The sequence below is a fragment of the Diachasmimorpha longicaudata genome, chromosome 10 (genome assembly GCF_034640455.1).
Source record: "Diachasmimorpha longicaudata isolate KC_UGA_2023 chromosome 10, iyDiaLong2, whole genome shotgun sequence".
NCBI lineage: Eukaryota > Metazoa > Arthropoda > Insecta > Hymenoptera > Braconidae > Diachasmimorpha > Diachasmimorpha longicaudata.
In genome coordinates, this window is record NC_087234.1 from 6,320,472 (window position 1) to 6,345,756 (window position 25,285).

Consider the following 25,285-nt stretch of genomic DNA (forward strand, 5'->3'; position numbering starts at 1 on the left):
GTCTGTCAAACCAGTGATACGTGCTGCAACATAGGGAGTGTGTGACAGCCATTCTTAAGAAAAAAGAATTATAAAAATAATATATATTTTTCGGTCGATATTGTCAGTTAGGAACATTAAAAAATAAAACAGTGTGCGTGTGTGTGAATTACTGGAGATAATTGACCAGTGATTCTGATAATATTCTTTGTGAAAATCTCGAGGCAATTTTTCACCAATTTTTTTTCTCCTATCGCTAAAGGCGTGAAAATCGTTGAGACCAGGAGTAGAGTAATTCAAACCGAAAATTTAGCGAGAAATAAAAGCAAAAGATTCAATTATCTAGAGTCTCGAGAGCGAAAAAACTAAGCAATTATGACGGACAAGAAAGGTAACTATGATGACGCGAATCGGAATAATTAATCTCGGTAAAAAAAAAATTAGAAAAAAAATTCTAATGTTTAAATTATTCATGAGAGTCTGTTGATATAGAGAGTCAATTATTCATTGGACTTAAATTGTCAAATTTTTATCTATGAATTAAGATATTTTTGTGGGAGGAAGGAAGTTATTTTGTCGAGTCTCGCGATCGTTATTTGTCACTTGGCTACACGATATATTCGAGAACTTATTTTACAGATTTTTTCTCGTCTCTTCCATTTCGACGTTGAAGTGCTTCCTGCAATTTTGGTTATTGTAATCGTCGCATGATTTAACGTTGACATTAGTCATTCAGTAAATTCTGCGGATAATTCGTGGCCTGGGCAATTTTGCTGATATTTTGAGACTTTTCGTCTACCGGAGTTGAAGAATCCGAATTATCTGGCCCAGTGACAGATTAATCAATACCGCCTTCCGTGGGGAAAATACAAAATGGCCTCCCTCGAGTTTAGGTTTCCAGCAAATTTTTACAATTTTTCACTTCAAAAGATCATTTTGGAGATCCGTCTTTTTTATTTTGTTGTTAAAAAGCACGAGAAATTCACGAAAAATTATTTTTCATTCCAAATTTAATTATCGAAATAATCGAAGAGAAGATATATTTGTCACGAACTTATCAATTCTCTCTCGCAATAATATTTCACCGAATATTGCAATAATTATTAATAATAATTGTTTTCAACTCCAAAATATCCGGAGGCCATTTGTCAAATTCGACGAAATAACCTAACAATTTGATGAAAATACTTGTAACTCAAATCTTCCGAACAAAATTAGATTTTAAGTCAAGACGATCTGCATGCATTGAAGAAATTAGACTCGAAATTTGCCGATAAACAAGACAAATAAATTTATAGAAATACATCTTCTAGGATTAAGGTGTTACTCTAGCCGTTAAGAACAAGTGGGTGCCATGAATAAAAAAAATATCGTTAAGTTCGTTTTTCTCCCATACGAAAGTAAAAATAGTCGAGGCGTTGATCGAAAGGCTAAAATCAAAGTAATTGAAAAAATAATAACAATGGAGCAAAATAATATAAGCACACCTACAGTTGCGGCTGTCGATATGTTTCCAGCGGACCATTACAAAGACGATGATTTGATCCAAGTCGATAGGTGGAGCCTCGGAGACCGGCGATTGCGCAGACCAAGCCACGTATCTAACCTCACCTTCTTCTATATATTACCTTAACTCACTACGTGTTCATAAAAAAATATATTTAAAAAAACAATATACGATATACGATGATAGATAAAAATATATATCAACAACAGCCGACTCTCCGTCATTCAAAAAGTTACTAGCCAGCTAGTAATTCAGTAATTTTTTAATTCTTCACGTACTCACACTTCTTTCTCATGTTTGCAGAGAATAGTAAATGGAGAAATATTGATAAACACTTTTTGAATTGGAGACGTCGACTGATATATGTCCAAATCAATATAAACGTAAGATATTGATATGGGTGTACTAAAAACAATTTCGTACTGAAAACGTGGTATTGGCTGACTGCTTAATTTGTTTGATTTATTTTTCATTGATTTTTTTTATCTCATTCTCTTATTACGTTTTTTTTCTTCTAGTTGTCATGTTTTTTCTTTCGAATGGATGAAGATTTTCACTTCGAATTTCAAAATCGTGGGAAATACATTAAATTACTGATATGCGGTGACAATTTTACCACCATTTTGTCCGAATGCTCCGCCCACTCCATGATGGCGGTGCTCCACCGCGTATTTTCAAAAATTTCTTTGAATCGTTTGTCACTCCGAAAAATATATTTTCGGAGCACCATCAACTTGACCCACTCGGTTTTTGTAAATGAACAATTCGTTCCTCAGGGACTTTTAGCCTCGGTAGCACCAATCGCACTACGAAGATTTCCTCGCATTTCAGTAGTTTTCTTCTCGACTCGGAGCCTGCCAATTTTTTGGCAGATGACATGAGATTTTCATGATAAAAAAAAACATGACAATTAAAGAGGTGGACACGAATGCTGTATCTAAGCTCGGCGTATATAATATTTCTACTCGATAGTAAATCGGTAGCTCACTTTTAACAATAGTGCATGCTGCTTCTGAAAGGCCACAAGTTTCGTGCGGTAATTTAATAATGTCTCTTTAAGTCAACAAATAAATATCCATGACATGACACTCAGCGTTCGTAACAAGAATTTTTCATTGGAGTTAAACTGAAACTTGGGGCTAGTTTTGCATGATTTTGTAGATGCTTTTGGACTTCTCAAGCGTCTGATTTTCCAGACGAGTTGCGTAGAATACGAATTTATTTTTAACTTTTTTTTTAGAAAATAAAATAATGACAGTATTTACGAAATCGTTATGATTGCTTTGTAGAGAAGGAGTATTTCATGAATAGATTATGGAAGAGTCTCGAGTAACGTAATGTCACATTTTTTAATATCTTTTGCAGCTGAAGTGAAACACCAGAAATGTCATGTGAAAATTCGAGATAATAATTACTCAATTATTTGTGACGTTACGTTCACTTGCTGTGCGATTTTCGTACTTAATAATTACGTTGCCCAATATTATTAATAGTGGTTCTGTTCTGAACTTCAGTTTCTGCATGTTTAAAGTTAATTTAGTGGGTGATAATTTTTCGTAAAATTTTCTATCGTTCATCAATGAATAGAAAGGATTGAAATTCAGAGAGCATTTACGGACGGCAGAAAATTTTGATTTTTGTAGCCGCATGCCCTTTCAATTGTGGATCTGTGTCTATTGAATTTTATTTCACAAATATTATTCTTCAGGCAAGATCTTGCTTCAAAAACTCGAATCTAATAATTCAAAGTCCAAATTGGAAATTATCTGTTACAAGAATTAGTTTTTTTAATCATCGAGTTTTTTCAAGGAAGATCGTTGAGTTATTTCTCGTTTGCATGATTAATTCATAAGACCGTTGGAGATTTTATTTCCTATGAGAAATCTACGTCCTCCCAAAAACTGATGACTTAAAAATTCATGTGACGAGCTCAATTGCGGTTTAATTGGTAAATAAATTTTTTAGAGTCAAAATGAGTCTTTCAGGACGGGAACAAGAGAACGTAGTTATTTCTCAGCATGACGAAGTGCATGTGCATGCAGGCAAAAAATTCAACATGTATACTGTTAATAGTGAGCTTAAAGGAAGAATAGCGTTTCTTACAAAAAAAATATTTAAAAACTTTGGGTTCAGGGTTGTTTCAAGCCAGAATTTTTTCAATGACACTCTCAAAAGTTCGTCTCCTTGAATCAACTCCACCAGCGAATGTAATAGAGAGAAATTGACTTTGGGAATAATTGAGAAAATTCTGCCGTTCCACCTAAAGCATTTCGATTAAAATTTCCCGTATAGAAAAAGGGCACAATTTTCTAATTTACGGACGAGTAATTTCTTGGCTCTCTAATTCTCAAAATTTATTTTAACATTTTTCTTTGATTTATTTTTATTGAAATAAAAATACAGTAACAGTACTAATGAAAAACATGAATTATCATGAGAAAACTATCGGATTAACCCTAATCTCAATGATGTTGCGATAATTCAAAGTACAAATACCAATGAGTATTTCTCAGAGAAATCGAAAGCAGGAAATTTTACAATTGTCCAGTGGTACCTATAGCATTAATATTATAATCAATTGTTATTGGATTCGATGATTGTTTGCACCGTGGCACTGACACATGAATTTATCCACTGAGTGTTGTTCATGACAATTTTTAAAATCTCCATTATCAAAATTAACTGCAGATCTTGCAAATGATATTTTCTATCTTAAAAATTGAAACAGTCATTCTCACCCTTTATTCATTGATGGCATGAGGCTATTTCACTTGTGATTTGAAAATTTGGAACGACACTCATCTATCATGGACAATTTGGTGTGGGCTGACTTCTATGTTAGAGTACAACATGTCCATCCACTGCTGCCGAGCTTAAGCAACTCAACTACTCAAAAATATTTCTCACCATTGTTTATTATCATACCAAGGGCATTGTTTTAATTGCTATACAGTCCGATGTCTGTGGAGAATTTTAGGATGAGGAGCTTCTCGAGATGGGAAATTTTTACGCCCACAGGGCGAGAAATTTTTCGGAAAAATTACGAGTACATGAAGAATTCTAGTTCTATCACGGTTCTATTTAAATGAGTAACAAATACATAGAATATTGATCACATATATTTTTTTCTCTTTGTCAATGGTTTTTGTGGATAATTTCATTCGCCAAACTTCCATGATAATTTTTCACGGAAACTGGACTGTCCTTGCTTCCAAATTATTGAATATTTTTGCGGAGTTTTGGTGCTACGGCAGGGCGTGTAATTTAGACTTACTAAAAGAGAGATTATGTAATGAAGTTGGGCGATTTGGAGTAAATATAATCACCAATTGTTGAATTTTAAAAGTTTGACTCAATGAATGTTACAACAACACTTTGCTTCCAATGATAATCGTCAATACTCTGATCACTCAATTTGATTATTAATAATATACTATGCAATTTACTAAAAAAGGAATATTACAATTTTTTTGAATAATGTTTGAGACCTTTATTTATTGGATATTTTGCAGAAATTTGTGGTTTGCTGAATCTTGTCACGATACTTTTTGAATGTGTGGAACTTGATATATATACATATATATATATACATAAAGAAAAAATATATATTATCATTGTTACCACTCGTATGCTCATTGTATGAATTACACATTTTTTTTTCTTCACCACTCGATTAAACCACGAATTTAAAATCCCTTGCGACAATTCAGAATTTGCTGAACGACACAAAATTCATTAAAATATTATTTTGAAAATTAAAGTAATTCTGAAATTAATTCCCATTGGTGTTTGGAGTTATAGCTTCGTTGCTTTTGGTCTTTGGAGTTAGAATATTTAACGTAATTAGCTGTTTACAGTTCTTTGTGTAACGCTATTGGCTATGAATCCCCCTTATTTTGCATTCAAATTTTTCAGATTTACACGATAGATTCAATTCTCTTCGAAGCTAATTGCCTAAATTTCAAAATCTTTCACATTTTTTTCCTTAGCGGTTGTTTCTTCATCTTTGCAATGTTGTGATAACTTTGGTAGACTGTTTATCATTCAGAATTATTGTTAAAAATCGTGGTACATTCGAGTGGTGGCAAAAAAGGGTGACGTTACCGTTCTTTCGATCGTTCCAATTGTTTTACCTGATTATTTTTTCTTTCCCCCACACTAAATTAGTGACTAACATTGTTTGAGCTTTGATTAGTATTTTCTTTCTTGGATAAAAACGGTGTATGTCATGTGTAAGATATACTTGGGTGTGGGAGTGCCACTGTTAAAATCGTGTATTTTTTATCGTCATATGGCAATCCGACAGGTAGAATAGTCACAATAATTTTTTCTTCTCAATCACTCACACTGAATTTTTTTCAACAAACGGTGGAAGATGTGACGATAAAAAAGAGTCGATTATTGGACGAGGCAGATCCTTAATTTCCCAAAAAAATCATGGAAAACCACGTTGATTTGCGGAAACAAGGAAGTGCTTCGTCAATTCTCCTCGGGCTATGGTACATGTGCCTTTGGCTTAGATTCGAAGGAAAATTCGATTCGTGAATTTCCGTTTAAATGAGAAAGAATAACAGTTTCATTGGAATTGTGTTGCAGCATATCCCGTGGCACCGCATCCACCGACTGGATTCGTACCAGCGCAAGCGCAGCCGACAGCTTATGGAGGTAATTCTCGGATAATTTTCTACTTTAGAATCATCAAGGAAGTGAGTCGTTATTTTTCAGACGCTTCTCAGACGATCAGATATTTATTTATTTTTTTTTTTTCGAAAGTACAGGACCATCGATGAATGAATTTATTTTCTAATTTTGAATATTTTGAAGCCACAAATCACTGGAATTAATTGGAGACTTGATTTCCTTGATCGAAAGTAATTACCTCAGAGTCCAATCGATTTCCATATTCATCAATCGATCGCAATTGTTCAGTTGCAGGAGCTGGTCCATACGGGGTGTTCCCAAATCAGCCACAGCTTTATGCTACGCAAGGGCCACCCCCACCAACATATGATCAAACGCTGACCCATCCAATGGTAAAAATAATAATTCAAATTCAACTCGCCTCCAAAGATCTTATTTGTAATGTACAAAAATAGAATAAATGAAAAAAAAAATGTAGTCGGGTCAGGAATAATACTGTAGAGTAATAGAATGAGTTTTTAATTTTATGAGCAATTTATTAGCCCTTCAGGCTTTATATCTTTATTTGTATGATCAGATGTACCAGCCAATGTATGGACAGGGATACCCAGGAGGCTATCTGACCGGCTATCCAACAGCTTATGGACCACTCCAGTACTATCCGCAACTGGCAGCAGCAGCTTATTATCCGACCGCTGCTATGCAGCCTGCACCAGTCAGACCTACTATGCTGGTACCTGTGAGTTGTCCTGCCCTCGTCATAGATTACCCTTCCACCCCCCCCTTCCCTGATCTAATTGGTCATTAACACAACGTAATTTTTAAATCTTAGAACGGCTTTGATGGTGGACGATTCGACGGACTTTCGCAACAAGTTTTACCACCACCACCACCCCCAGGTGTCGCAAATGCTGCACAATTGGCTGCTATGGCTGGCCACAGCGTTGCCTTATCACAAAAAAAGGGATCATTCCTCGGTGGCGCTGCAGAGGGGGGCTATACTTTCTGGTAAAGAAAAATGCAATTGGAAAAAATCTCGGGGTTGATTGGGTTACTCCGGAGGAAGAAAAAATCCCAGTTTGAAGCGATAAATTGAGTATGAAATGTAGACTAAAACAATTACCCGTGACGCTGTATCCTCGATGGTCCTTCGATTCGAATTTCGATCCAACAATTTTTTTTAGGTGAAGTCTGTCAAAATTTTTGCTGGCCAATGAGCGAAGTAATAATTGAACGTATTTTCGAAATTTTTTCAAATTTGCTCACACGGGAGACTTTCTCAACGAAGGGAATGCTATACATCGAATAAGAAAAATATCAACTTTGTGAAATTAAAGTGAACTTATTAGTCAATTGTGGTTGACTGGGGAATTTTTCATCGATTTGTAATGAATCAGCTGTTCAGTATTATTACAGTCAAATTGACAATCGATGAGTGCATCAGAGCCCGGAAATTGTTGGGTCTTTCGAAATTCAAGGATCAGTATTTCTTATTGAAGCAAAAAAAAAAACAAAATTGACGAAATGACGACGCGATAATTGAGTGAAATAAATTAAAACAGTTCGGATGATAGAAAAAGGAGGGCTGTTCGCAATATTTTTTTGACGATTTGCCCCGCAATCCTGGGACCGAATGGTATGCGTGAGTGAGAGGAGAATAAAGAGCGCGAGAGTGTGATAATTAAATCATTGATGAAATTGTGCATGACATTGAATTAAAAATCACCAACACGAGAGAGGGTTGAGCGGGAAAATTGTGCGCGGGAAAAAGTTGATGGAAAAACCTGGCGAATTCGTTGAAAAAATTTCACAGAAAAAATTACAATATTTGCGACGAGGAAAATTTATAGAAAATATTTTAATGGAAGAAATTACATTGAAAGATTAGATTAATTAAATCTTCCGACACAAATAGAAATACAATAGGTTTTCCTGACGAATCTGCTAGGTTTGTTCCTTAAATTTTTTCACTCGACTGAGGAAAGAAAAAAGATATCGAAAGAGTCGAAATAAAGGGTGATGCTCAGAGTTTGAAATAACGAGTGGGAAAGTGTATTAATTGTTATATAAATCCATCAGGGAGACGAGTAAATTAGATTGATGGCAGCTGATTATCTAAATTGAAATGAATCTATGCGAGATTCATCCAAACGAGACGAAGAAAAATTGACGATTCACTTTGGTGCCAAAATAAATTTTAAATCAATCCACTCCCACTCGTTTATTTCCATCTCGAAATATTGAACTTCTTTCGTTGATTATGAGAAAACTGAGTTTTTATTTGTTACAAATTCTGTGATTGAGTTTCATAAGGAGATAAGTTTATTGATTTTTCATTCGAGATGAAAAATCATGACATAATTTTTGTTTTAGCTGTTGTTTCTTTTTTTTCTCCTCTAGGGAGATGTATCTGCATTGACTATAGATCAATTTTTCATGAAAATATTCAGAATCTCGAATGTAAATCGGACTTACAACTCGATTATGCGGATTCTGCTGGAGATTTTTGAGGTGCTATAGTGAATGAATTTTCCAAGGAATGGAAAATAAAAACTTTATAGAATTTTTTCTGTATCGAATCCTTTGAGATCTCGTCTGTCCCTTTCCTCATCCCATAATTCGTCGCCAAAAAATTGCTGAAATGCCTGCCCACAAATTTCAACTTATCTCCTTACTCGACTTGACTCGAGAAATTGATTTCTTATAGTTTTCTCAATGAATCATTAGCTAGGAAGATTCAAATGTTAATTTAGCTTTCGAAAATCATATTTTTCAGGGAAATCAAATGTTCCAAAATAGAACGAAAACTGGTAAAGTACAAATGTGTCTGGAAATTTTGGAAAATTTGATTTTTTTTTCTACATTCATTTCTTAAAATGAATCTTAGGAACTATTGAAACGTCTCCTCGTTATAAAAATACTTGGACAAAGTTTTTTCATAACAAGGGGGGAGGAATAATGATATTATTAAGTAATTGAATCGAGCTAATCGAATCTACCAATTAAAAGAATGAATACAGAATGACGGAGATGTGAAGATAATGAACTAATATTTTATATTTCTTTAGCGACAATTCTGTTAAATCATTAATTCCTTTTTTGTTGAAGACACCTGTATGTCCTCAAACGTGACGAAAAATCATATTTCAATTGTACGAAGGCAGCACGAGGCATAGCAAGCGATTTATGGACACGTAAGAGTTTAAAAATGTCAGGAGTTTAAAATGAGAGTCACAAGCATCAAATTTCAATTTCACCCCTCATTCGCATCTCTTGGCATTCAGCTCTGAAGAAAAACTAATACATCCTAAATAGTCTTGCTATAATAATAGTAAACCTGAAAATCTAGTCGAGTTAGAGCTCAATAAGTTGAATTTTTCACTTGCGAATGTATTGATGCAGGATTCACGCATATTTGATCCATCCATTCCAGTCCTTAACGTTAAACTGAATTATAAATACTTCGAAAAACATCAGCATTGAGAAAAATAATTCTGTCATAAAAAGTCACGTTTGAGAATTGAGGTTTTTTAATTGTTTCCTGTCAACCTCTCGAAGAAGAAATATTGGAAAAAATCCGATCCCATGATTGTTTCAATATTTATTTTTAAATTATTATTATTTAACAATTTTTATGATCTAGATTTGTACGTTGTTTCTAAGTAATATATTTTTCCTAATTCCCCCGTTTTAATATTGTTTTTTTTTTCTATTTTGAAATTGAAGAAAATAAAAATTGTGACAGATTGAAAGCGATTGAGACAAGTTTTATATCATTGATTCTAAATGTAAGAAGATACAACCGAAGTATTACTAAAATGCGTACGCTAACAGGAAGCATTATTCAGACATCCGTGTGATTAATTTAAGAAATGAAGAGAAACATTTTTAACTGTGAACCATTATCGACAAAGAATTAAAAAGCAATTGATAAAATGTAAAGCCGTTCGTATTTATGGAATGGAAAATGATGGCCAGTTGAATAAAAAAAATGCCATGACCACGTTATTTTTATTATTTTTGCGCTGATAATTTTTTCATCTCATGATCAAGAAGATGAAATGAAAATTATAATTGGTCGTGTAGGATTCATAAAGTTACATAGGTAATGAATAATTTTTTGGAATAAATTGCCTTGCTCTGAATCTAGAATAAATAAACTCGAGGGAGAAAAATCTTGACAGTTAATAAAAAATTGACATTTTATTAATCTAATAAACTGCATAAAATTTTACAAGTCATCCTCCTGCTGCCAGCCATCATCCTGAGAGAGGAATCTCCTCTTGTGGCTCGTGTTCATGTAGGGCCTGAGGGCCCACTCGGTATCAGCAGCAGCAGCTGCGTCCAGAGTCCCTGATTTTATTTCATACAGCTTCAGTTGAAACCTGGGGCCCACTTCCACCAGTTCCACGTCTTTTCCATTAATTTTCTTGTAATTGTGATGTCTGAACGAGATATAATCGTCGTGATTGGCAAATGTAATGACTCGTTTGCTGTCCTCCTTGGGAACTGGAAACAGATACTTCAAGATACTTGTCACTCTGTCACCAAGTTTGCCCTTGAAGTTGTGGAAGATGAGGTGTGGGTACTGCTCGGACATTGTTCCAATGTCGGGAATGTCGTGTCTCATGACGACGTCGGTCATTGTGAAGTACGCTGTTGGACCGTAAGGCAAATGGCAGATCACCAGGGAATCTGGAATACCCCTGTGCTCGTGGACAATGATAAAATCTGTTACTTCATTGGCACGACATGCGTGGATCAGCTGCTTCATTTCGTAGTTTCCTCGATTCATTCTCTGGGAGTTGGGGAAAATGAGACGCAGCTCTTTGACAAACATCTTCAGACGAGCACTGGGATCTCGGGACGTTGTTATCACGATTTTTGGATCCTCTACACCTGCCCAACGGTACTCATCGTCCTCGTGGTCTCCCGTTGTTCCTCCCATCTCCGTTCCCGTCACCGCCGCCAGCTCTGGACCTGGGGATTTTTATTCGAGTGTTGTCAAGGGGGAGATCGAGACAATAAAAATTGGGGTTCTCCCAAAAGATCTGGACTTCTGACAATATTTAGAATATTTTTATATTTTTAAATTTGGCCAATTACCTGCATCCTCCCATTCAGATTTTCTTTGGAGATAAAGTGCTGTTTTGCGAAGATCCGGATGGATCGGTGTGTTCTCCTCAAGGCTCTTCTTCAACCGCTCTTTCTTCTCCTGAATGTTTTTCAATTTATCTTGAACGGATTTGCGGTAGAGATACTCCCGCCTCAATCGAGCTTGTCTTCGCAACATTTTTTATTTATGTTCCTCACTCAGGGAATAGAATTTTTGTTATTTATTTGTCGAAAACAAGGGTAGGCACTGTCACAACTGCTTTGAGGTTATGATGATTACAAACATGTGGGGTCTGGAACAGCCCCTGACAATCCACCCATGACATATCCTCGACCAATCGCCCATGATTACAACAGAAATGAAATTAATGATCAGCCAATCGCCTACTCGATTCACAATATTTGTCCAATCATGTGGAAACGATGAGATTCTAGATGGCACTAGCCATCAAGCTTGATAGCCCGCGAAGTTTAAAGTCGTATAAACGAACCTATCCGAACAAATCCAGCTGTTTTCCTAGGAAATTGTTAGGGATTTTTTCCGATATAGTGACTTCAGAGGCACTTTGGGGACTCCCGGTGTTTTCTCCAAGCTGGGGAGAGAATAGAAGGCAATCCTTTATTCAGATTCAGTCGAAGTGGACACCTGATAGACGTTGGAAGGCGTTAGGTAGTTCTAATTACACTGAGCGTGAGGCGACCAGAATTATTGTTTCATAATACTTATCGTGTTTATCTTGCAAATGTAAGTGAATTTTTCATTATTATAATACTAGGGAAATACCTGAGAATATTGTCTTGTATGGAAACATTTTTTTTTATTCTACAAGACATTTCGATCTGTTAAAATTCAGATAACAGGAGCAAAAAATATTTTCTGAACGGTTTTGTTGGCCAGCCAGCCCGTCTAGGGCACAATATCATGAACACACTATCTGTAAGAGATTAAATTTATTGGGAAACAATTGTATTGATAAAATTGTTCTTGCACTTGTCGATGTCAGCATGAAGACACGAGATTACCAAAATCATAAGGAATGAATAATTAATCGAGTTTTACCGTATTTCGTGAAGTCAAAACCAATTAAATAAATAAGTCGATTATACTTCAATACTTTTCTGACATCTCTGGTTTTATTTACTGATTAGCGCATTGAACTGATTATTTCTAGCTATCCCATGATATCGTTTGGTGATAAGACACGAAACCAAGATACCGAAACAAAGTAAAAAAATTCGAAAGATGGTATTGTACGAATTTTTGATGATGATTTTCAGTTTAAGACATATTCCTTCGGTTCCTCGAAATTTTTAACTTTTAAATTATTCTTTGTTTTGCGGTCCCTAGCAGTTTGGCTCGTAAAATATCAACAAAGGCAGTAAAAGCGGAACTTATTTTCACTATTGTACCTCAAAGAATGCCCTAATGCCTCATAATTCTTCATTTTTAACATATGCTGACGTAGTCTAAACAAATGACCAACATAGTTTATTTTTCTCTACAGAATATACAGATCGAGTTTAAGGCGTGAGTGAGCCATTCAACATGCAGAAGCTACAGCAACAGGTATATTAGAAAATATATAACAATATACTCAACAAAAAGGGGAAAAAATGCGAAAAATCACCAGAATTTTAGTATAATTCCAATAGACAATAATTTTGTCTGGAAAATCGTGTCTTCATGTCGCGATTAATTAACAAACTCTTTCCCTTCAGATCTTAAATTGGTGTGACGACCTGGAAGATTATCTAAAGTGCACCCAGTGTGAGAGAACATTGAACAAGGACGTCTACCTCTGCGAAGGTGGCCACCTCATCTGCCTGACTTGTAGCCGGGACTCTGCCAACACCAAATGCAGCATCTGCAAACTGAAGTACACAAAAATACGAAACTCTTTGGCTGAGAATCTTGCCCAGAAGATGGCGACAATCAGGGAGAAGCTCGAAGGATGTGTTGAGGATGATGATCTCAGGTCTGTCTGCAGTGAGAGCAACAATATCGCCTGGAAGACTTTCACCTGCTGGATCGGGAAGTGTAAGACTCAGGGATCTATTGATGAAATGCGTCGGCATTATGAGACCATCCACAGCGGACTCTACGTTAAGGTGATTTTATGTTCGAGACTTGCTGCTTATCTAGATTCGAATTTTCAAAATTTCATTTGTTTTGATATCAATTTTACCTGGGAAATTATGGAGAAGTCGACTTTTAAAAATTTTTAAAGTCAACTTTAAAAAAAAATAAAATTTGCTAACAAATTCGTCAAACGTCCAATAAAGTAAAATAATAAAATATAATTCCAGCATTGCGATGGTGAACTTCCCCACAAAACGAGCTTCTTCCTCGAATATTCGTTCCCACGAACAACGCACCGGCTGCTGGACCTCCCAAATATCGGGCTATTCGTTCTTCTTGTCGTTATTTACGACAATGGAGCTCTGCGTGCTCATTTTTTTATGTACGAGACCTCGAGCAATGCACAGAAGTATCAGTACAAGCTGAAGATAGAATGTAATTCCCAGAATTCCAGTGTTGAAGGAGTTGTAAGACTTGTTTATTAAAATTGTCATTGAGTAACTAATTCCCATTGGCAAAGATAATTCGGAGGTTGACTATTTGAATTGATAATTAACGGATGCGCCTGTTTCTAGTACCAAGAAGGCCCGTTATACTCTCACTATACAATTAAATAAATTAACATAACAGTTTGAAAAAACATGAAAATATGTGAAAAATCCTCACTAGACTCATTTTCCCAGGTCCAAACGGTTCGTCTTCCCAAGAGTCTTTTTACGAAGAACGGACTCTTTATCCAGCGTGCCCACAACCTCCAGAAAGAGCTCCAGAACACCTTGAAGTACACGTGTCACGTCGAAGTGCACAGAAATACTGAGCCCCCAGAGCCTCAAAAATTCACAGCCGCGAAGTACAAGTCCCGCAATCAAAAGTCAACCGAGGACCACACGGACTCCGATGCCAATAAGATTACCGAGGACTCATCAGACATCATGAAAAAACCCCAGAAGGGCAGCCAGAAGAATCGGGACAAATCAGCGAACGAAAATTCAATTCCAAAGAAGCCAAACCCTCAGAAAAAGGAAAAGTCTGAGAATGAGATAAAACATGTTGAGAAGAAAGCCCCGAAGCTTCAGGATCGTCCGTCCAGGATGACCAGCACTTTGCAGCCGAATGGAGCAGATAATTCGCAGACACAGAGCTCTCTTGTGAGGACCCCGGCGAGAACCGGGGCGACGATTCCGCCGATTTTCGCGCATCCATCTCCGTTCAATTCTGTACCGAACTATACGAATCAGGCGGTGGGGAATTACACGCCTAGTGGTACCATTAATTATCCAGGAGGAGGCTTGCCGACACAAGGTACAAGGGTTTTTTTTATATTCGTTTATTTTTCGATGATGCATGCCAATTGGGTAAAATAAAATTGATTGGGAATTAATTAAACAAGAACATCCAAGAACAAAATTCCATGATTTATAGAAATTCTAAAAGAAGACATAAAATGATTTTGTTTTTTTCCAGGGCTCTTTCCCGGGGCGAACCCTCACTATCGTCCCCCGCCTGCACCTGGAACTCCAGGAATTCCTGGAGCGGGTTACGGGCTACCCAGTGCTCCCTTAGATGATGGAAACGGGCACTACGTTCAGTATCCTGATTTAACGGCGATGAAGAACAGCATGAGCAATGGGTCCACGTCGAAGTTGAATAAGGATCCTAAGAGCAAGAAAGAGTGTGTCATCAGCTAGACAGGGCTTTGAGGAGATCTTTCTGTTTTTATTTGAAATAGGTTAACAATTAGTAGAATTTATGGGTAATAATTTACAAAAAATCATCTTTATGATGAATTAATTATCAAACCCTCAGGAATGGTAAAGTTAAACTGAGGAATTATCATTTGTTTATTTGAACCGTAAGATCCTGTAAACGGCTTTTACGTACTGCATGTCGTGGCTCATTCCCTTGATTCGATACCGATGCAGCAGGTTGTTATAATTAATTAATTAGATGATTCGTCGACTCCCGCAATTTGTCACCAGCGATATGAGATATCCTTTGGCGTACGTAACGTTCAATTCTAGAGGATTAATCGAGTGGTCTTTCCTTCTTTGAAGTGAATGTAACGTTTAAAACATTGGTGCATGTCTAATTATCTACTTGTGATTTTTGCGGGTTGATGCTATCATAAATTGTTATTAACAATGCCCTATGTCGGCGACATTCGGGAAAGGTTATAATAACGAGGTTTTAATCCTAAATATTGGTTCTATCTATAATTGAAGTTTATCTGAAGACGGATTACTGAGGTCAATGCTTAAGGTCTGGTACATGAGTGATTTACCTCCATAATAAGTACTTTCATTAGCTACAAAAGACTCTTGACATATTCCCGTATATTCGATATTTCCCAAGATTACAATCTTTGCGTTAAGATTTTCTTTTATGATTAAGACTAAAATATTTCTTTGGCAAACTTTAAAAATCCTGAGAACTCCTGGGAACGTTCGGAAAATGTCGAGAGACCTTTTTTGTAGCTGATGAAAGTGTGAAGAAATTTTTTTTACATTCTCTCGTTGCATCACTTATTATCGAAATAATTATGAGTCATATTGTACTACAGACTTACTTTATTAATTGTTACGACCGAACTTTAAGAAAACTTTTACAGTGAAATCCCTCACCACATGTGAGGGAGCAAGATTATGTATTGAGAGCAGTGAAACTATTGGGATTTCGGTTGAAATATTCTAACGATGGAATATTCCAATGATCGAATGTTTATTTTCGATTCACTGGTGAGATTTAAGAGTGGATCAATGATCCAGTGAGTTCGCTTGAAGATGAAAGGTCTTCATTTTATCAACTGTATTGATGGAGGTGATAGCAGCTTGTAATCAGTGAATTAATGACTCCCTTGATTAAGTAAAGATTTCTTTATAGAAGATTTGAATTTTCTATTGTTTCTTGTAGATTGTTGAGGAACAATATGTGAAGATCTTTTTAAAGCTGCAATCACTGCTTAGAGCAGACGAATATAAAAGTATCTTTCACAAAATAAATGCAAAGCACAGTATATATTCAATTATGTTCAATAATCGACTTTGTTAATTGATTTGCGTGAAAAGGATTTGCAAAAAATCAATATTCTGAAATATTCAAATAACATTTCACGCAGAATTATGAATAAAGATTAAACAATCGTACAAATTGTAGCTTGTTTGTTTTTATTGACTTTCGCGTTCTTCCCAGATGTGTTTGTGTAAAAAATATTTTTCCCACCTGGCAAAAACATCAATAAAAAATTCTACGGGCTTTTTTCAACGCTCTGAGTAGCCTCATTGAAAAACAATAGAGCTAATAAACAAATTCCCACAATTTCGAATGCCGGCGATTCCCGGAGAATTTCGGGAGACACTCGAAGCCACACGTGGGACACCCTCACACCTCCAGTACTCCATAATGGCGCTGTTCGCTCGTTCGACAGCGAATAAATCATTATTTCGGATTAATTTTGGTAATAGTTTGCCCCCTCATCAATGCAAACGGTCAAAATTATCATCAGTCTTGGACAATTCCTGTTTTCTGAGGAAATCTCGGAATTTTACAACCAGTAGTATTCGATCGGCCATTCCAACCTCAAAACTTCATAGTAAACAAGGTACTTACCATCCAGGTCTGTTAGAATTACTGATTTCAACCCTTGGGAATCAAATTTTCCTGAGAATTTAAAGTTTCCTCAGAAGAAGAAACATCAATCAAAAAAATCACTGCATTCAGTCCTATGAAATTGTTCAATTATTCACTTCGTGACATTGATCGCGAGAGAATTAATAGTCAAGATCATTTCAAGAGAGAAGCGAGGATGACCTGGAACCATCGGCGGGAGTATTCGATAGACTCTTGTGGACACGTAGAAGGGAAGCCAAGAGGACTGTCCTCATTCAGGTCCAGTCATCAGATTCTTACAAAGATTTGTATTCGTACTGCTCTCAATTTGGTACCATCAACACCATGCATCATTATGTTCTCTCCAAAAACATCGTAAGTGTTTTGCATTTTTTATTCACTTGAAAACCCAATGGATTTTGTGGAAAATTCTCTTGAAAAGTCTCTAAATATATTCAACTGTTCAGCCCTAGAAAAAATATTATCGAATCCTCAAAAACTAACTAGAAAAATATTCCAGCATTTTTTTCTAGTCGAATTCAAAGACCTAGAGACCCACAAGGCAGTACTCTCAGCTACCACATACATCAACCATCAGGATTCCATTCCCACGCACTCATCCATGCTGTGGTTCAGAAACGTCCCCAAGAAATCCAAGAAAATGGCGATCGACGTACCACCACTGGATATCGCCACTGAAGACAAATACAGTGATGGGAATATTCAGCGAGAACTTATTTCCACGCCTTCTGTAAGTCCTTCGATTTTTTTCTCAATTTTATTAATGGCAAATCGCTAATTTTTGAAGAATAATGAAGCTGATAATGCATTCAAATAGATGTCCAAACAAATGGATCTTCTCCACAATATGATGAAGCTCGATGACGTCTCCACGCGCCTGAGATTCATGACAGCTCTTCAACTGGAGACGAGTTTGTCAAATTTATTTCCAAACATAATTGTTCTGCCATTCGGCTCATCCGTCAATGGATTCGGTAAACGTGGCTGTGATCTGGACCTCGTTTTGACCCTAGACCGCGAAAGAAGGGAGAAAACAGCTAGTAGATTGGTTTTCCAAACGAAATCGGCCGTCTCTGATGAACGAATGCAGACAAAAAAATCGATGGAAGTCATCTCCAACATCATGCTGTCCTTTATACCTGGTATTAGGAATGTCAGGAGGATTTTGCATGCTCGGGTGCCAATTATCAAGTACGATCACGCTTTGACGGGTCTCGAGTGCGACCTCAGCATGACGAACATGTCTGCTATCTATATGTCAGAGCTGCTGTATATTTTCGGAGAACTTGACGCCCGAGTGAGGCCTCTGATTTTCACAATTAGACAGTGGGCGACTTCCGTGGGAATCACCAATGCCACACCCGGAGCATGGATAACAAATTTTTCCCTCACGTTACTGGTTATTTTCTTCCTCCAACAGAAGGAGATTCTACCGTCAATTCATACGATGAGGAATCTTGCGAGGCCGTCAGATATTCGTCTGACCGAGACTTGTGTCGATTGTACATTTGTGAGGGATCCAAAGATGATTCCATCGTTCGACTCGAAGGACACCCTAGAGTCCTTATTACGTGATTTTTACAATTTCTACTCGGATTTCGATTTCTCGACGAAGGCAGTTTGCCTGAGAGCGAGCACGAGTCTGTACAAACCAGACTCATCTCCGTTATACATCTGTAATCCATTGGAGAAGACCCTGAATGTCAGTAAAAACGTAACTTCTGCGGAAGTCATGAGGTTCATCAATGCTGTGAGAAATGCTGCGATGTTGTTTGAGGAGGGATTCGAGACAAACAGCCGAGGTATTCTGGACATCTTCGCGGAAAAACAGTCACAGAAAAAACACTTTATCATAGGGAGAGGTAATAGCCATAAAAAAGTGAAGATCGCTGAGCTATTTCGGCCCGAAAATGTCCAAGAATTGGGGAGTGAAGCGGTTACCCCTAACCAAAGCAAGAAACAGAGGGCGAGGCCCAGGTGACTCGATCCAAAGAGGAGCAAGTGATAATTTTTGCTCTGTGAGTCAATTAGCACCAGACGATTCCGTGAGTTTTGTAAATAAATTCGATACATTTAATTAATTGCTGTGCAATTTAATTTCCCCATTGTCATAATGTACTTAAAACTCAGCCTCACAACGTAGAATTAGCCAGGAATTATGTTACAGATGATGAAACAACTGCATGATTCGATATTTTTTTATTTCCATCACATAATAATATTCCAACAAATCCATCATCGATTTTATAATTCTTCAGTATTACGTATCTTATAATTTTTCTCCATCAAGTGCTTAAATCACGGTATATATATCATAATAACGTACAATGAGCATTATCAACGTGATACCACACGTTGAGAAATATTCAATTCAATTCATCGTCCGTTCATTGAAACGTAATTGCCCCTACGTCTGGCGGCGTGGCTATTAGGCTCAAATATCCAGATACAGATGAGTGTGAACAGATACGCGAATCATCGGACACAGAACCACATTTTTCAATATCAATTCAAGGATATCCAAGTATTTTTCATAGAAAACGTACATAGAAATAATAATAATTCATAATTGGTTATTATGGTTATTAGTATCTATTGAAATAAACGTTTAAATTTTCTGAAACATGATAACGTGTCAAGTATCTCATCGATCTTTCTGAAGAGATTAAATTTCTAATTTTATCAGATCTTCAAATATTTTATAACATTAAAGATTTAGACTTATTATGCTTAAATAAACTAATAATTAATAGCAAGTAAAATACTTGAATATCCCCAATAGGATAGAGATTCTTTGACAATAACGAGCATTCAGTATTTATCCTTATTCTTCATCTATTCTTCCATTGATTCAATTAATAATTACTCAATTAATTTAAATTCGTTATTTACCGTTGCTGGCAGTGTCAATTTACTAGCTCATAATTATCCTCCCTTCGTATCTTAAGGTACTTCCACAGTACCCCAAACCCCTGTACGCGGAGTTAACGATAAACTCCAATGAATAACTTCCAAAATCATCATGGATCCATCCAATTCCTATGGTCATGAATAATGAAATGGTAGGGATGGATTTTGGGAACGTCAACGATGGGCTAAATCGAGTATTTGAATTCTCAGCATATTGTCAATGCTCATCATTCCCCATCGGAGTGTCTCCTAAGGCCCTGGACAAATGACAAATTTAGCTTTAAATCAAAATTTTGACACTGTAGCACATCTTGTTATACTCCGGAAGTACCTTAATTAATCTCCTAATGAACGGCCATTTTTGTCTCTGTTTGATTAACGTTTCGATTTAATCCATCAAATTAACTACATTTTTCGTTTATACTAGCTTCTCTATATTGAATAACTATTGGAAGGCTCTAAGTGCTTCATCAATCGTCACGAAGAATTCCTCGTATCTTTATCCCTCACTTGGCAGCATTTTTTACACGATTTGGAACATGACTTTTCATGGGGCCGTTAAATCGTTTGATCCGGAAAATCTCATTGTGATTTATTGCACAAGAAATGTGAAGTTAAAGGAGAGGACAAAGTGATTCCAGTGATGAACGCCAGTTTTTTAAAAATCATCTCAAACTCATGAGAAAAATGAGAAAAACATTGACGAAATAATCCAAGGAATAGTGTTTAGAAAAATCAATGCTTCACGCCACTAAAATAAAAAAATTGTTTGTTAAAAAATAAAATGAGCAGAACAATAAAAAAATTCAATTTGTTTTGCTTTTACGGTGATGCCTGTAGTGATGTGCATGATGATGCCTCTGAACCCTGGTCTCTTGGACCGCAGCGACGAGCGTTCTGACCGCCTCCTCGTGCCCCTCGAAACTGTCCGCTTTCTTCAACGGACCAAGACCGGTTGCACTAGCTTCGGCAGCAGCCACAGCTGCTGCAGATCTTTTGCTCTTCGGCCGGGGAAATGTCTCCCAGGACCGTTGTTTTTGTACAAGACTGGCCGTTGACTTGGACTTGGGCGTTGGCCCGATGAGAACGAGCAGTGTTTTCCTAGTGTCTTGGCTCATCGGGCCACCGGTTGTCCCCTCAGCGATGCTCGATCGTCTGCTGTTGCCGGAGCCCGTCGTAGAGAGGCTGTCGCAGCTGGCGCGTCTTCTGCGTCTGCCGTCAGACGACGCGGACTTGTCGCCTCCGTAGAAGACGTCCTCCGAGTCACTCGCTGGATAAACCTTCACGGATTTTTGAATCGACGTTGATGAACTCGTTGGCAGTGTCTGGGATTTCGATTGCTGGGACTGGAGCTTCGGCTCCTCTTGCGGAACAGCGTGAATCTGGGCCTGGACTCGTGATTTCTTTGCTTCACCGAGGGTAGATGCCTCCGATATTCGCTGGTACTCACTTTCCTCGGGGGCACCTTGAAGATACAGCCCAATCAGTCAATTTTCCCGTACGGGAAAATTTTTATTTTGAAAAATATCTTGAATTGAAAACATACATTAAAAAAATAATCTTGAAAAAAATTATTCAATTCACCTGTGGAGTGGGATTGCTGTTGCTGATGTGAATCACTCATTTTTTCCCCGTGATCGATGATGTCACCGCAGGTGTCCTTGAGGGTCCTGTACAAAGACCTGACCTTGCTGCCCGATGACTGTCCAGGTGGTGTCTTGGGTTTGGCCTGATCTGGTGACTTTCTCGACCGTCTCGTTTGACTCCTGTCACGACCACCTTCCTCACGACCCGGTGACTTCTTCCTGTCCTCCCTCGTTCGCGCCTTCTCGATCAGTTGGCTCAATACACCACGCTTTGCTTCCGATGATTTGGCAGTGCCGTAAACGATTATATTCCCTCCAGAGTCCAGGAGGGCTCCAACACCACCCGAGGGTGTGCGACTCCTCGGTGGTACATCTTTGGATTCTGAAATATACCAGGTCAATTAAAACCAACACACCTCCAGACACTCCCTACCCTGAGTGCATTCGAACCTTTCATATAAAGAATATTGTCAGCCGCAGCATTCTTGCCATGCCTGCAGTCCTTAGTGGGTGCAGCCCCCTGTCCCTGTGGCTCCTGCATCTGCATCCTTGTGAAGTGATCCAACAGCGCCTGAAGATGCTGATGCCCCGCAGCGTCCGCAGCGGCGGAACTCATCTCCCCAGCAGTGATTCCCGCCGAAAAGGACTTAACAAAGGGCTCCAACTGCTGCGTGAGGCTCTGCAACTGCTTGACCTCACCTCTCAACGTGAGAATATCGTTCATCTGCGAGTGGAAGATCTCCTTCTCAATATGAATCTTGCAAAGCTGCTCCTCCCACAGTGCATCAAATATATTCCTGAGTCTCTCGAGTTCAATCTGATGATGCTCCAGCTGCTGCTCAAGCAACCGACAGTCCCTCGTCACGTGATCATACCTAGAGCCCAGCGGTGGTGTGTTAGCCCTCCTGAGCATCGCGACATCCCTGTGGAGCTCTCCCAGCCTCTCCTTGACAGTGATGAGCTGTTGGCTGAGATCCTTCAGCTGAGAATCGAAGGTTCGGCAGTGACTGGAGAAGGGGCCACTATCACCCGGAGTTTTTTGTCCCCTCGGTGGTGTCTTCGAGCTCTGAAGCATGTGGACCTGCTCGTTCTGATTGCCCGTGTGCGTGTGCTCGTACAGCGAGTCCTTGTGCCCCTGTCCCTGAGACTGGGTGAGAAATGTTTGCAAAGAACGCGCGAATTCAGCGCGATAATTCATCTTCAGGTGTGCGGATATCAGGGACGGCCTGGACGGATGTCCCAACTGTGCCACACGCCCCAGTCGCTCCAGCATTGGATGCGCTAGCTCCAGGAACTGGTACTTCGTGGCACCGCTGGTGAAAACAGTGCAGAGCATCAAGTGCATCTGCAATACTGGCAGAGCTGAGCCCAGATTAATGAGCTGAGCCCTCACCATTCGGTCTTTACTCTCGAACTGGCGCTGCAACTCGGTAATTATGGACGAGTGACTCTTCCCTATTGTCTCCTGCATCACCTGGCAGTAGGCGTTCAATGAGCGCTTCTCGCTCTCAAGACTGTGCTTGAGCTCGTCCAGCTGGGACTTGAGGGCCAGGACACCGTCACGCACACTCGCCTGAATCTCACATATCGAGTTGGCGGCTTTCTCCATCTTCTTGGAGGCCTGCTGCCAGGCTGTGTCGATGTCCAGGCAGTGCATCCTCGCGTCAGCTGGTGTGTCACGGAAGCACGTTGCGCACAGCATGGATTTTGTGCTCTGGCTGTACATTATGTACAGCTCTCCATGTGCTACGCAACGACGCTGAGTGTCCTTTGAGCATTTGCTCATGTGGATCACCTCGTGCGTGGAGAACATCTTGGCGCGGTGCGTGTGCTCGCGACAGTGGGTGCACAGGGCCTGGCCTGAAAATAGAGATTCCATTTTTTTTTCACTCTCACACGAAAAGATCTGTGATTTCGATTACCGTTGCATTGTATTTTATTTATTTATTTATTTTGACAAAGCAAAAATCTACGAATTCTTCATCTGTTTCTTTTATTCTTTATCTGTGAAACGCGGTCACAATTACTCCGATCCGATGGTCGACTGGCCAGATAAAATTCAAGAAGTTCTTTCCCTTTTCACTCTATTACTCTACAACAAAATGCAACTCCCATTGTCAATTCCTTCGTGTATTCACTCAACCTCCCATTGTTTTGGACGTAACAAAAACTCACCGCAAGTAGTGCAAAAAAACATCGTCGTTTTGTCCCTTTTGTCGCAATTTGCGCACGCCGGGTTCTCGGAGTTTGCTATCTCAATCAATTGTCGCATCAATTGGTCGGCGGGTGGCAGCTGGCTGCCTTCCTTGAGCTGTGTCATTTGCCTGGAAATTCCAGTCGCATACCAGCACATCAGGACATCCAATGAAAAATACAGAATTACATTTCAAATGATTTTGGGAAATAGATCAATCTGTAAAGGCTCTCATTAATAAAATCTTTCTAGCGAGAATTAAATGGAGTGAAAAATACTTCGATTATTCCCTAGTTTTTTCCCCTCGAAGAATGTTTACCCATATTATCCCCAAAATAATTAACCCTCTGTTCTCACTTGCATATGGGACAAGTGATCTTCCCATCAATCTGCGTATTCCTGAGGCACCTCGAGCAAAAAGTATGAAAACACGACAGTAGACAGGGCTCTGTGTAATAATCCTGACAAACACCGCAGATCAATGGGTTTCTCATTCCCGAAGTTCCATCCCCGTCGACCCCGTCGCCAGGTGCACCTGTTCCAGCGCTCGCCATCCCGTGGCCTCCGGTTCACTGTCAATTCACATCACAATCTGTAATCATCGGAAAAGCTTCGCGTTGACGAGAGAAAGAGGAAAAATATATCTCGCAAATTAGGATAAATAAAATCGAAGATGAAAAAAATGAGACAAGGGGATGATTCTTCCCTGTCTCCTGCATTCGATGTACGTACCCTCGACACCCACCGCCCACCACCACCCCCACCAAATTATTTGATTAATTAATTGTTTATCGTTTCATCGTGGAAGGAGTCACAAGCCAAAGTTGCCCGACCACTTCGAGGGCTTTTCCACTTGCGTACAGCTTGGGTGGGCTCTGAGGATTTCTCGTTTTCAGGGGTAGGTTTTACGCATGTGCCAAGTGGTGAATAGCCAAGGTAAAATACGTCACAGTGTGCAGCAACCAATGGCAGTGGATCCTGCGGTTTTCTAGCCATGTCGAGGGGGAATTTTTTTTTCTAGCATCCGCATAACACTTTTTTCCCACTTTTCTTTGAGTCTATTCCGGGGTGGAGAGGGAGTGAGGAGGGGCGATGACGTTATGCATGACCTGAGGAATGGGTCAATGGATGTAAACATTTGCGAAATTGAAAAGAGCGTAATAACGTTTATGAAAAAAATTCGGACGGATTTTTCTTTTTTACAGGAATTTCTTTTGATACTTCAGAGCGTGGAGCTTTTCGTTTTATTTTCTTGGGGTATTTTTCCGGTGAAAATGTTCTGCAGATAATTATTTGATTTTTAAGGGACGTCAGAGGTAATTAAAACGCTAATGAACGGCGGAGAGAACTCGACGCAGTGAATTCTCAGGCAATAGGGGATAGGAAACTACAGGAGATGGCTTTGCAATTGTCCATCTTTCTGAAACAGGATATGTTTGGGAATTATTAATTATCATCTCACTTTTATTGATTTATTTTCATTCCATAAAGCGTTGTTAATTGAGACATTTGTTGTGACGTTGATTCGAAGTCTCCTGGAGTTAATCCTAAAGTTAATCTCCGACCCAATCTCGAAATTAGCCTGTCTCATTTACAACTAGTTAAAATCTATCCACAAGTCAGTCTCGTCTCTAGTTCAAATCTAT

At 38.6% G+C, this 25,285-nt stretch overlaps 5 protein-coding genes across 8 annotated transcripts; 3 read left to right on the forward strand and 2 right to left on the reverse strand.

Annotated features, from left to right (window-relative positions):
• The first annotated feature begins 10 nt into the window (after positions 1-10).
• LOC135166755 (DAZ-associated protein 2-like) lies at positions 11-9,883 on the forward strand. The gene is made up of 5 exons (XM_064129313.1): positions 11-370; positions 6,083-6,151; positions 6,416-6,519; positions 6,705-6,866; positions 6,960-9,883. The coding sequence occupies exons 1-5, from the start codon at positions 355-357 to the stop codon at positions 7,137-7,139; spliced, it is 531 nt and encodes a 176-aa protein (XP_063985383.1). The 5' UTR covers positions 11-354; the 3' UTR covers positions 7,140-9,883.
• Positions 9,884-10,313: 430 nt separating this feature from the next.
• LOC135166749 (U3 small nucleolar ribonucleoprotein protein IMP4) lies at positions 10,314-11,545 on the reverse strand. The gene is made up of 2 exons (XM_064129306.1): positions 11,234-11,545; positions 10,314-11,107 (listed from the first exon to the last, which is right to left on the reverse strand). The coding sequence occupies exons 1-2, from the start codon at positions 11,418-11,420 to the stop codon at positions 10,359-10,361; spliced, it is 936 nt and encodes a 311-aa protein (XP_063985376.1). The 5' UTR covers positions 11,421-11,545; the 3' UTR covers positions 10,314-10,358.
• Positions 11,546-11,841: 296 nt separating this feature from the next.
• Positions 11,842-16,468, forward strand: LOC135166746 (uncharacterized). The gene is made up of 6 exons (XM_064129302.1): positions 11,842-11,987; positions 12,748-12,809; positions 12,962-13,351; positions 13,550-13,789; positions 14,006-14,624; positions 14,787-16,468. The coding sequence occupies exons 2-6, from the start codon at positions 12,789-12,791 to the stop codon at positions 15,008-15,010; spliced, it is 1,494 nt and encodes a 497-aa protein (XP_063985372.1). The 5' UTR covers positions 11,842-11,987; positions 12,748-12,788; the 3' UTR covers positions 15,011-16,468.
• A 223-nt stretch (positions 16,469-16,691) lies between these two features.
• LOC135166745 (poly(A) RNA polymerase, mitochondrial-like) lies at positions 16,692-20,428 on the forward strand. Of its 2 annotated transcripts, XR_010299748.1 has the most exons (5): positions 16,692-16,920; positions 17,113-17,303; positions 17,449-17,679; positions 17,767-18,994; positions 20,287-20,428. XR_010299748.1 is itself a non-coding variant. In XM_064129300.1 (4 exons), the coding sequence occupies exons 1-4, from the start codon at positions 16,722-16,724 to the stop codon at positions 18,928-18,930; spliced, it is 1,785 nt and encodes a 594-aa protein (XP_063985370.1). In that variant the 5' UTR covers positions 16,692-16,721; the 3' UTR covers positions 18,931-19,077. The 2 variants fall into 2 exon arrangements, 1 of the variants encoding a protein (XP_063985370.1); XM_064129300.1 differs by lacking the exon at positions 20,287-20,428 and having other exon boundaries at positions 17,767-19,077.
• LOC135166742 (RING finger protein 207-like) lies at positions 19,134-24,526 on the reverse strand. 3 transcript variants are annotated; one of them, XR_010299746.1, is made up of 7 exons: positions 24,372-24,526; positions 23,997-24,231; positions 23,621-23,769; positions 21,896-23,305; positions 21,444-21,827; positions 20,191-21,324; positions 19,134-20,116 (listed from the first exon to the last, which is right to left on the reverse strand). XR_010299746.1 is itself a non-coding variant. In XM_064129297.1 (6 exons), the coding sequence occupies exons 2-6, from the start codon at positions 24,191-24,193 to the stop codon at positions 20,666-20,668; spliced, it is 2,799 nt and encodes a 932-aa protein (XP_063985367.1). In that variant the 5' UTR covers positions 24,194-24,231; positions 24,372-24,526; the 3' UTR covers positions 19,134-20,665. The 3 variants fall into 3 exon arrangements, 2 of the variants coding, with proteins under 2 accessions (XP_063985367.1, XP_063985368.1); XM_064129297.1 differs by having other exon boundaries at positions 19,134-21,324; XM_064129298.1 differs by having other exon boundaries at positions 19,134-21,324; positions 23,997-24,211; positions 24,372-24,519.
• Positions 24,527-25,285: the final 759 nt, after the last annotated feature.